General features: G+C 37.4%; 1 protein-coding gene across 1 annotated transcript in view; it reads left to right on the top strand.

Annotated features, from left to right (window-relative positions):
- LOC150083386 (ubiquilin-1-like) overlaps positions 1-13,290 on the top strand; it is a 237,395-nt gene that overhangs the window by 205,359 nt on the left and 18,746 nt on the right. Inside the window, exon 13 of the mRNA XM_090377236.1 lies at positions 7,395-7,593. Within this exon, the coding sequence (XP_090233362.1) occupies positions 7,395-7,593 (199 nt within the window). The remainder of the gene's footprint in view (positions 1-7,394; positions 7,594-13,290) is intronic.

Raw genomic sequence — 13,290 nt, 5'->3', positions numbered from 1 at the left:
AGTAGATTTGGTGCAAATGTTATCGGAGGTTAAACCAAATCATTTCAGAGGATGATAGTACAGATGAAAATTCTAAACTTCCAAATTTTGGAAGTTTAAGGCATAAAGTTAGCCAAACAATTAGGATCTTATTTGTTGAATGCAGATTCTTGAATGAAAGGAGCCCAAAGTTCAAAAGGGATCTCCAAAAATATTTAGCTCCATACAATGAAATTCACAAAGATTTATCAAGCAAAAGCAAAAAAACCCAGATTACTGATTTTTTAAAGAGAGCAGAAGATACATGAAATCTAGAATGTTGTATTTTTGTTAGCTTTTGTAACGTAACCCACCTTTTTTGTACGTTTTCTTAGTCCCATATAACATGGTTTCACACATGACATTTTATAGGAACCTGATAACCATGTTATATGAGGGTTACCTGTATTCTCTTTTTAATGAAACAACATCCTTTAAAAGTTTGCATAGTTGTCTACACAGTCTGCTTGTAAAGCCAAATTCCTGTCTACTCTGGAGTTACTTTTACAAATGGACAAAAGCAAGGCATGGTAGTTTGAGGAGGTGGCAGCATGGGAATGACTCAGGGCATGCTGCAAAAACTGTGCTAAAACAAAACACCAATGTGCCTAGCTTGGCAAATACCAGTAGTTTATCCAGGTGCTGTGGCCTCATGTTGCTTTCTACAAATATGGATATGCCCATTAGTATGATAAGAGTTGGAAACTGGATTTATGAGACCAGGTGACAGATTTGCATGCAGTGGTCCAGGGTTGGTGCTGACATGTCTGTGCAAGGCAGTTACTTGTGTCTTGCAGTGAACATGGGCACCTGTGATAGCTGTTGACTGCCATAGCCTATATGAGCTACTGTCCAGCTTATGTGAATATTGGTCTTATTATTCGTGAGTGTACTGAGTGATTAGGTGCTGATTGCCACACATACAAGCTAGTCTTGATATCAGCCATTCCTGACTTGGAGCCTTCACCAGCATTGCAGACCATTTTATTCCTACACCGGGGGGGGGGGGGGGGAGTTACTAATGTGAAGCCAACTTAATTTGTATGTGTGTATGTATAAAAACACAGCAAATTTCATTTTCCGTTTATAAAAACAATGTTAGGTTGAAAGTACAAGTTAAGAGCAAGGTGATAGAACCAGATATACACGCTCATTCACTTGCAGCACTTATTGAATGTTTAGTGGACATAATAAAGGGAAAAATAAATCTTAGTTTATATTACTGTCAGAGTGATCCTCAAAGAATTATGAAGCAAATCCTGGAAAATTTAAACATCAGTCTGAGACAAAAATCTATAGATAGGTGATGACACATTGATGTGCAACACTATATTAGGGATCACCAACTGTGGACTACAGTCTCTCATCCATAACTCCAGCACTGTGGTGTGTGACACTTAAAAAATCGATCATGCATCATACTGAATCCACCTTTCTTCAAGTTCTGTAATAAAATGAAATAAAAAGATGTCGTCGTAATATTTACTTTTTTATGCCAGAAGGGATCTGGACCATGAAGAAAATTAATTGATGACCCCTTGTACTTATGGTACCAACGAGTGCATCATTCAGAAGGTAGAATATAATCTGCTCCCTCTTCACCATGCACTAGAAAAGCAAACTTCTCAAGGGTGCAGTGCCCTGCTGTTCCAGGGCTCTTGCAACTTTATTTTTTAGCACCTCTAACAATGTGTACTATCCAATACTAGCTAAATCCAGCACTCCTAGACCACATGATCTATGGGAAGCAGGAGCAATAACTGTCAGGTTATTTTGTTTAAGGAGACGACCAAACCATGTATATGTAAAAAAGAAGGGGAAAAAAAGTGCAGATCCCATAAAATTTTGGTATGGAAATTCTTGAATTATTAAAGTTAAATACATAATCATACAATATAAAGACAGCTGCTCTTTTATGAAATAACTAGGTATATGTTTTTTTAGGAAATGGTGATCAGGTTGTATTATTTAGAAAAATGAATTTGAGTTAATCATAATGGATAGTGTCTTTTTTTTTTTTTTTTTTTTTAATGGATGATGGAGGTGGACCATGTGAATGGTCCACCTCCATCATCCACACATCCTAAAGAGCGAGAACCACTAACATTTCCTAAGAAACAAAGTGGTGTCAACTTTAGTGGTACAAAAAAATAAAACAACCTAAACTAAAAAGATTAAAGCTGTAATTAATACCTACATCAGGAAGGTAGGTATTAATGACATCGTAATTATATAATTACTAATAATAATGACATAATATTGACTATTTTCTGAGACTGCTATGCCATTCTTGTGCATTTTTCTTTTCTTGTTGCAAAACAGAAACCAGCACAAGTTAACATACCAAGATCATCCTCTAATTAAGAACAATGAGAAATTTCCTCATCGAGGTAAGGAAATTCCTGTCCACCTGTCACTCTCTGCTGATATGAATCTTGTAAAGTATATGGGCTTGAAAAAACTTCCAAGCTTTAGTTTTAAGATGTTTCCTCTGACTAACTATGTTTTCTTAGAGTCCTTAGGTGATGGTAATAAGCTGCATTTCAGGATCTGAAGATAATCTAATGAAATTTATGACTATATCCAGTGGCTCTCCGACCTTTGATAGCTTTTGCTTATAAGTCTATAATGCGGAAACTTTACACCTGCACTCACAAGAGCAGAATTTCTTACTTGATACACAAGTATTTCTTGTATACTGCACATTTTCCTGCCTGTGAATTTCAGCAACAAGTTACTTCTGTTGATCCTAAAAGAGAACAAAATGCTTCATACAGTAATTTTCTCTCTGATTATCTGTTATTGTATTGATAAACAAAAGTAAGGCTGGCTAGCCTTCTCATTAGCCATGAGTTTTAAATTTGCTTTGTTAAAATAGTACAGTAATGCATTCTTTTAACAATAAAGCATATTCAACTCATTGTGTACATAGCAAGAAGCTAACTAGTTTTGTTACTAGTGCACTGACCTCGTATTGTGAAGGCAAGGAGGAGACTGAAAGGCCAAAAAAATTATGGTGATCCAAGGAGTTATCAGATTGAAGAATGAAATTGATCGGGAATGTAGAAGACTAAAGAACTAGTGGGTAGAGAACTCTCAAGAGATTGAAATGCTTGAACAACAAGGTCAGGTGGACTTGGTGCATAGAAAAATCAGAGAGTTAATGAGATAGAGTAGTGGAACAAACAAAAGCAATGCGGGATGAAAAGGGAATGACAGTGCTGAACTTCAAAGAACAAAAGGAAAGATGGAGGAGAGATGTTGAAGAAATTTATGATGATTCAAGCACATATACATGAAGGAATACATCACTAGAAGAACAAAACATGGAGCAGGAAATATCTAAAGATGAATTCAACACAGGCTTAAAGTCCCTTAGCAATAACAAAGCACCAGGAATTGACGACGTACCTGCATAGCTTTTAAAATACAGTGGAGAAAATCTGAAGAAAACCTTATTTGAACTGATAAAGATGATATAAAGGGATGAGCATTGGCTGGAGGAATTCTGCACATCAATTATAGTCCCCATATCCAAGAAGATGACACCAATAGTATGCCAAGATTACAGAACTATATGTCTTATTACCCATGCATCCTAGATTCTGCTGAAAACTTTCAAAGTTTGTATGGAAAGTCATACTGAACAATTTCTATTGGAGAGATACTATTGGAATGTTGAGAGTGTTGGGAGAGAAAATATATAATGTGGGAAGAAACCTCTGTGTTTTGTGGATTACGAGAAGGCATTTGATAGCGTAACCTGGAGTGAGCTGTTTCCATTGCTTGAGAAAATCAGATGCAAGATTATTGTACTGATCTATGACATACAGAAGACAAAATGTGGTGATAAGAGTAGAGGGAAACTTGACAGAAAAAGCGAAAGCTAAAAAGGGAGTATGGCAGGGATGCTTACTTTCACCTGGTTTGTTCAATGCTTTTGGCAAATATGATAATTAAGGAGGCACTTGGAAATGAGAAGTGGGGGAGGGGTTAAAATAGGTGAAAAGTACATACAGGCTGTTAAGTTTTCAGACAATCAGGCCATACTAGCAGGTTTCCCTGCTATGCTGAAAAAAATGGCAAAGGCAATGATGATGGGTAAAGAGGTTAATTCCCTTCCGAATTGAGATCGATGGAGTAAGAATAAAACAGGTAGAGTACTTTAGGTATCTGGGGCAATTATTTACACGGGGCATTTCATATCAAACTGAGATTCAATCCAGAATTGCAGTGGCAAAACAATCTTTCAAGAATAAATTGTTGTTCATTTATTCTTTCACAGAAGATTTTGCAGGAAATTAGGAAGAACACTGTGTGCAGCAGAGACATGGATTCTAACAAAGAGACACAAAAAGAGACTTCATGCCTTCAAGATGTGTTGGTACAGGATGGAAAAATTGAATGGAAGGAAAAAGCGTCAAATGTGAAATCTAAAAATGAGGAAAACAAAATATTCCTCGAAACTTTCATCATCATTGCAATTGTGATCGATGAAATACAGTATTATTCATAAGAAAATCAGCACACTGGATGTTAGTACCACTAAATCTGCTTACAAAAGCAGAGCACTAAATTCTTTCATATAAATTGTTTCTATTGAAAGTGGGCTTTTTTTTTTAAATCCAATTCATAGAATATTATTATTATTTTTTTTCCTGAACTGCTGAAACTGTGTACATCTGACTGTGGTGGTGGTGGTCGTGGGGGGTGGGGATGCTTTCAGATTAAGAGTAGCCAAAGGAAACAACCATCAAAATCACTGTCTGTCTTTACAGAAACTGCAGCAGACATGTAAAACTCTGCAAAGTATTTCTTTTATTGCCATATTTAAAAAAAAAAATACACCTTCACAAGTTGAAAGTGTGGTACAAATCTAACCATTTGAACAAATTTCAGTCAAAAAAAAATTAGCAAAGAATTATTTTGACATACATGGTATTCTCCTCATGACTCAGTAGAGAACACAAGGACTGTTATAAAGTGAGGCCTTTATAAATCCTCTGATGCTAGTAGATTAACCACATAATGCAGTGAACTTATAATTATGATTTCAAACACAAATAAGGTTTAATTCTAATAGTGGTAACCTATCCAGAACAGCTAAACGATATGAGGAAGCAGACCTTTTCTATATATGACAAATATGTTAGAATAAGCTCCTAAGGTCATCAAACCTACATTACTAGACAAGTCTGTATGTATGTATGTCATAAGTTGCCTGCACTGAGTCTGTTTTATGCAATTAAGGAGTAATCATTGGCTGTGCTTTTCAGTTGCAACTTACTATAGTAAGAAGAGGGTCAAACCCTCCTGATTCAAGGAAGAAGGTTAGCACAATATGGAGAAAGGTGTATTAGTCAAAGAAACAGTAATCATTCAGAACAGCTACAAAGAAAAGCACAAGATTAGTTAGGAGCACAAAAGGGTACCTTTACCAAGAATTTGAGTTCTGTAAATTGCATCATCCAGAAACTAGGCAACTGTAAAGAAACCTGATTGAAGTGTTTAACATTTCAAATGGGTTTGGTGACCTAAATACATATAGTATCTTTACTTTTTTTTAATAACACACACATTATGGGGACAAACTGGAAAAAGGATGGTTTCAAGATAGGCTATTTTCTTTTTTTTTAGCTGATGCTAAAAGGATCTCTCTCCATTCAGTCTGAGGTAACCGTGAGATGTGCTTGAGTCTACATGGGCCGGCATCCTTGTGGAATGCTTTCAGTGCCACATGGTTGCTACTCACCATCAGGTCGGTATATATACAGGCAGTTCTTGCTTTACAAGTTTTTTTTTCCTTCTTCAAGTATCAAGCAAGTATCAACAAAATCGAAATTATGAACATTAATTGCAAAAAATGAAAGATAAACGTTCATAAATCCTGCATTTCAAACCATGCTTGTAGCTATACAATAAAGTGCACCCTGCTTTATGATATTAATCCATTCCAGAGACACCATCATTTTGTAAAAATATTGTAATGTGAACCCAATAAAATAACACATTGTTTTTTAGTTATTCATTCCAAGGCCTCAGAAGCTGAAATTTTTGCTATATAACTAAGATATTTATCTCTCTGAAAGGTCATTTTTATAATGAAAATTTTATTAGTTACCAATTCAAACCATTAAAATACACTACACTTTCATTGTTATCATATGTTATGCCGACCGGGCTAGCCAGGTGGGTAAAGTGCCTGCCTGGCAACCCAAAGGTCGTGGGTTCGATTCCCGCCTCGGGCTTGGATCAAAGTAATGCAAAAACCTTGGGAGGTGCGTTATGGCCACAGAAGCCTATGCGCCAACAACTACAAAAAAAAAACAACATATGTTATATTATAAGAATCAATTTTGAATGCCTTTGTGATATTTTTCTAAAGCACATTTCTGGAGGTCACGACCGTAAAGCAATTTGCAGTTTCCAGTTCATTGGGCTTTTCTGTTAGTGCAATCAATTATAAACATTTAAACTTGATGTTATTGCATTTGTGAAAATACCAATAGCTAGAATTGTGTGGGTTTTATGTTATTATGGTGAAATATGTTTCCCCTTCACTGCAATCTTCAATCATATAAAAACATAAATAAATTTTCAGAATCTTCTCATCATTCCTTTTTTTTTTTTTTTGTTAAGCTTCGTAAACTTGTTACTCCCTGCGAACGTGTTATTTGCAATCTCACTTGCACATATCTTGTTAGTTAGTTGCAATTTGTGCGTGCCATTAAAAAATGCTTATGCATGCCATTGTGAAATTTATAAAGAAAGGAGATCTTGAAAACAAACACCTCTTGAAGTATTTCTTTAGAAGACTCCTCCTTGTACAACAAACCAACAACGAGAGATCAACAAAAGTATGCATTTAGTTGATGATGAAGAATAAACATTATAATTTGCTTGATTTTACAGGCTGTTTTCATTTCTTTGGATAAATCAATCATTGTTTAAACATAAACTAATTAGCTAACTAATTTCATTGTTGAGAACGGTACCTCTGTTTTCAACATTGTCTATGGGAAATAAATTCCCGCTTTACGAGTGCATGCTATGAACGAATTAACTCAATGTCAGGAACTACCTGTACTTAAAACTGGACTTGGTAACCTTATGCTTGGTGCACTATAGCCACTGCAGCTAATGCACCATTAAACTTAACAGCTTAAAACTGATCACTCATTGAATACAAGTACCATAGAAAACAGTCTCAAGTTTAATTAAGATTACTAGCTAGCAAGTTAAAGTTACCATTAAAGTTATGCTGTTTGTTATTGATAAATTTATAGTCATATACTAGTTATCATGCCCTTGTTATAGTAAGGGTTTACTTTAACTTCTCAGGCCAAAGGACTAAAATTTTACTTCAATATAATTAGATTTCCAGGTAGTCAGCCCAATAGTACAGTTACAACTGGTAATACCACTAATACAACCACCAGTACTACTACTACTTCTCCCTCAGCTCTTAGTGGTTCTGTGCCACAGTTAGGTTCTACAGGAGTTTCAGGTAGTCAAGATTCTTTTACTCAGTTTATGACCCAAATGATCTCTGCAATGGCTCAAAGTGGAAATAATGTGAGTAATGCAATGATTTCTTCGACTTAACATTTATGCAAATTTGATTATGTAAAAAGTTGTTTACAAGTTACAAATTGTATAGCATGAACATTGTGTTTACAGAAAGATCCCTTGCATGAGGCCTCTTTCACTGCTTAGCTGCTTATTTAGACCTGATACATTATACATAGGTCAACTTACATTTGCTAGAAGAAGTTATCCATCATTGATTGTAGGCTGGCAAAGCTCAGAACAATTGTCATGTTGGTGCCCTGAGTTTTAGACAGACAACACATTTGCTATTTTTGGTGATGCTAAAACAATTTCAGCAATTTAGGTTGACCTCTGTTATACAAGAGGAACTGAAATATCCTCAAGGTGAAAATTGAATACAGAGGTACAAGGAAAAAGTTATTCGACTGGGACAATAAAATTAATTTAGGCTTACTTTAGTTACATGTTAGTGTTGTTCCTTTCAAAATAATCCCCTCGAGAGTTTATACATCGATCCTAGTGCTTCTCCCACTGTTTGAAGCATCTCAGGAACTGCACTTTCGTGGTGTTGTCCAACACTTTCTGCCATTCAGCTCAAATCTCCATGATGTCTTCTTTGTCCTTTTGAGTGGATTTTCATTTTGGGAAATGGGAAGAAGTCACAGTAGAACTAGGAGGGTATGGGATCATTGCCATTTTGTTTTTGGCTAAAAACTGCTGAACTAACAAAGCTGTGTGGATTGGTACATTGTTGTGATGCAGAAGCCAATTCTGATTGTGCCATTTGTCTGAGCATTTGGGTGATTTATGGTGGAATGAACTCCTGATGAATAACTCCATCATTGTCAAAGAAAACAATCGGCATGCTCTTGACATGTGATCTGACCTGCCTAGCCTTTTTTGGACATGGAGATGGACTTTTCCACTTTCCCCAGAAACAAAGTAGCAGAGGACTGCAGCTTTGCTTCTGCATCATAACCACAAACCTAGTTTTCATTCCCCATTATGACTGTGGTAAAGAAGTTTTTGTCCTGTCTGGCCTGTGCTTTCAAGTACTTGCACACAGAAAGCTGGTTCTGTTTCTGTTTTCCACTCAGCAAACAAATGGGGCACAAAATGTGACAACCATACTGTACCATAGGCCTGGAATATCACAAATATTATTAATCATACTCTATCTGTCCTCATGAATGATTTCATGCACTTTTTGAACATTTTTATCAGTCTGACTTGACAACAGGTGACCTAAACACTCAAATCCTCAAATGAAGTTTAGCCACCTTGGAAATGTGAATACTGTTGATAAGTTTGTGTCACACCCATAGCATCATCACCAAATGCTTAGTGAAGCATTTTGTAAGTCTCTGAAGCTGTTTTCCTAGGTTTATGACAAAATTTTATGCAAATATTTGCCATTCCTTAACATTTGCCATCTTACTCAGCTACAAAAATCGGAAGACATGCTCAACAGAAACATACTTAAACATCATTTGCACAAAAGCAGAACAACTTATCAAAACTTGCTGCACTAATTTGCAATGAATTAGTTTGGTGGTATCTAACAGCATGCTGCTATACTATATGTGGTTAGCATTCCATGTGACCAGTTATCCAGAAACTTTGGCTTGCATCTCATATACACCAATTAGCCAAAAACATTATGACCACCTACCTAATATAATGTTGGTCCTCCACATGCAGCCAAAACAGCTCATGCCTGGCTAGGCATGGACGCTACAAGATATCTGAATCTGTCTTGTGGTATCTAGTACCAACATGTAACCAGTAGATCCTTTAACTCCTGTAAGGTGCATTGTTGAGACGCCACAGATCAGAGTTGCTGTTCCAACACAAACCAAAGATGCTCGATGGGATTGATATCTGAGGAATTTAGAGGCCAGGGCAATGCCTGGAAGTCTTCCTCATGTTCTGCGAACCAGTCTCAAACAATCCAGGTGGTGTGGCATGGCACATTATCCTGATAAAGACAGCACCGCCAGAGGGGAAGACCGTTGCGATGAAAGGATGTACCTGGGTGCCCGGTACATGGATAACTGGACCCAGGGTATCCCAGCAGAACATCGCCCAAAGCATGACGCCACCGCTACTGGCTTGTTTTCGTCCCATGGTGCATCCAGGTGCCATCACTTCCTCAGGTAAACGACGCATACATACCCGGCCACCCACATGGTGCAACAGGAAACGTGATTCATTGGACCAGACGACCTTCTTCCAATCACTCAAGGTCCAGTTTTGATGCTCGCGTGCCCATTGTAGGCGCTGTTGCCGGTGAACTGTGGTTGGCATGGGCACTCGGAGCGGCCTGCAGCTACGCAGCCCCATTTTCAGCGGGGTTTGATGTACTGTGTATGTTGTGACACATTACTCCCATCACCAGCATTCCATCTGGGAAGCCTTCACTCACCTCAAGCATCAATGAGCCATGGTCATCCAGCACCTCACCGGCGGTTCTTGAGTTTTCCCTCCTCATACCACTTTCAGTAGGTACTAACCACGGCTGACCATGAGCATCCCACCAGTCGTGCCGTTTCGGATGTTCTCTGACCTAGTCATCTGGCCATTAAAATTTGGCCTTTGTCAAACTCACTTAAGTCCGCTGCCTTTTCCATCTGAAGGACAAGAGTAACACTGATTAATGGAGCTCGGTATCAGGTGTTTTTTATACTGTGTCCCAATCTGCATATGTGCCGTAGTTCACCTGCAGTTGCTTTTATTTGCATAACGACTCACTGGTCATAATGTTTGGCTCATCGGTATATTTTATCGTGCTACAGCATGTCATATGAAAGTATGTAATAAACTGTTATTAATGCATAGCCATGAAAAATTAAAACTTTATGCATGCAGTTATCATAACTGAGATTGGGATTTGCCAAAGCTGTTAACATATAAGATATACTGTATTATAGGTTTCAGTGAGAACCATTCTAACATTCCAATAGCAATTGTAGACCACTCAGTAATGGTATGTAAACTGAAAGTTTTAAATCTCTGGACAACCTGCAAAACTAGAGCAGACTGTGGTAATCTGATTTCCACTAGGAAATTTTTCATGGTAGTTTGAATAAGCCCAGGTATTCAATGTCTACAGTTTCAGAACATTTGCTGCAGTGGTTGCCATTTCACCACACGAGGCCTACACATTAAGGGGAATTGTTTTCCATTGAAAGTCTCAATATTGCCTAAGGATCTGATGTATTAGACAATTATTATTATAAGATTGTGGAACTGCCGTCTACCACTTTTCCACAAAGAAGTTCATCAATTCATGCAAGTTGAATGGTGTTGGAAACTTTCATGTGCTGCACTCCAGAACAGATGCTCTCTAGGAGTAATGTAAGGCACTTGGTCAGGATGTGACAGAAGGGTCTTTAATCAAGCATCTTTATTCTAGGTTGCCATTAAACGTAGTTACCTAGAATAAGGACATGTATAAGGAGCAGTCAATAGGTATTTATCCTAGAAATATTTAAGTTAGGGATTTGACACACACACACACACACACACACACACACACACACACACACACACACACACACACACACACACACAGTCTTATAAGTTAATGTATTTGTTATTCTAGATCCATCAGTTGAACTAGAGCCAATACAGTGAAAGGAGGCATGGTAGAGAAAGATTAGATCCAATTATTATAAAATTTCTTCATTTGCAAGGCAGATATGCAAAACAAATCCACGAGGAGATAAAAGCTGCATGTGGGGAGGAGAAAAATTAAAACTTTATGCATGCAGTTATCATAACTGAGGTTGGGATTTGCCAAAGCTGTTAACATATAAGATATACTATATTATAGGTTTCAGTGAGAACCATTCTAACATTCCAGTAGCAATTGTAGACCACTCAGTAATGGTATGTAAACTGAAAGTTTTAAATCTCTGGACAACCTGCAAAACTAGAGCAGACTGTGGTAATCTGATTTCCACTAGGAAATTTTTCATGGTAGTTTGAATAAGCCCAGGTATTCAATGTCTACAGTTTCAGAACATTTGCTGCAGTGGTTGCCATTTCACCACACGAGGCCTACACATTAAGGGGAATTGTTTTCCATTGAAAGTCTCAATATTGCCTAAGGATCTGATGTATTAGACAATTATTATTATAATTAATCAATATATTTTTGTATTTTGTATGTTATATTTTATACTTTTTTTTTTTTCAACATTTCCTTTTTATAGAACTATAAACTATAAGATCAATAAATTCCAATTCCAACTAAATCTCTAACTCCACAAAAACACTGTTTATATATATACAAACTTTTACAATTGTCTAATCAATATCTTGCTGCAACCTTTTCTTTTCTACTTTCAAATCGTGTCTTCCGTACTCGCTTCCCTCTTCTCTACAAGATTTTATTCCTATAAGTTCTATTCTCTTATTATTCTTAATTGCATATTCCATTGTCCTTTTAAGTATAATCAGATCCACTGGTTCCTTTCCTGCAATAACTTGAAGAGCATCATTTGAAACAGTTCTGCAGAACTGCATCACCGCCAGAAGGGCAAATCTCTGTGCTAAAATATGACTTCTTTTAACATGGCTATTAGTCACTCTATGAGGCGCCTCCGTAGCCAGGTGGGAAGGAGCAGCAGTGCGTAGCACACACACTTCTTGATTAGACCGGGGTTCGAGCCCGTCACCACCAAATACGGAGGATGCGGAAAGGCCAGGGAATGACCACCGCATATCCCGGAGCACCATGGCCTTAGTTGCTAATGCTCCTAAAAACCAAATAACAACAACGGTCACTCTAGGACCCCAAGCCCCACATGCATATGTCACAATCGGTAGAAATATACATTTACAGAGGAGGTCTGACTTGCCTTTCACTCCTCATTCTACCCTTGTGACTTTCCTAATTTTTAAATAAATCATCCTCACTTTATCTCTTAATTTCTGCATGTGAGGCAAAAAGGACATCATTTCATCCACAAACTCCTAGGTACTTGACCAAGGGGGCATATGCTATCGTTGTACCAAATATTTTTGCAGTTGGCCTTCTTCTTTCACTGAGCTTCCCTTTGAGCAGAACCATGTGAGTTTTTTTCATTGATATCTCCATTTTATGGACCTCAACCCATTTCTCCACTTGTCCCATAGCCCTCTTAATTCTCTCCTCCAATTCTTTTCTAGACTTTCCCACCACCATTATTAACAAATCATCAGCATATGCTACCAGTTCACATCCTACCCACCCCTGTACCAGTAGCTCATCCAATACACTGTTCCAACTATAGGGACCTATGATTGAACCTTGTGGAGCGCCTCTTGTTACTTCCTGAGTAACTTTCCCATATTTTGTTACAATTGTAACTTTCCTATCTTTAAAATAATCTTTTAAAATTCCATAGAACTGCCTAGTACACTTCATTTTTCTCATTCTTGCTAGAAAGCTCTTGGCCACCACATACAATCAAATGCCCCCTTAAAGTCAAGAAATATACCCAGGACTTAATTTTCTAAAGTCTCTTGTACATATGACACCATTTTAACCACAGAATCTTCAGTAGATCTGTCCTTCCGAAAGCCAAACTGCCTAGGGCTGCTCATTCCACTACTATCATAATATCCTTCCAATCTATTCATCAACTCTTTCAAAAACCTTTGCGATAACTGTCAATAATGCCACTGGTCTATATGATCCAGGATCCGTCCTCTCTTTTTCTCTATTTTTTAATA

The sequence above is a fragment of the Mastigoproctus giganteus genome, chromosome 7 (genome assembly GCF_048544385.1).
Source record: "Mastigoproctus giganteus isolate SK-2022 chromosome 7, ASM4854438v1, whole genome shotgun sequence".
Lineage (NCBI taxonomy): Eukaryota > Metazoa > Arthropoda > Arachnida > Uropygi > Thelyphonidae > Mastigoproctus > Mastigoproctus giganteus.
Note: the sequence above shows the minus strand (reverse complement) of the source record. Positions and strands in the feature narration are given on the sequence as shown.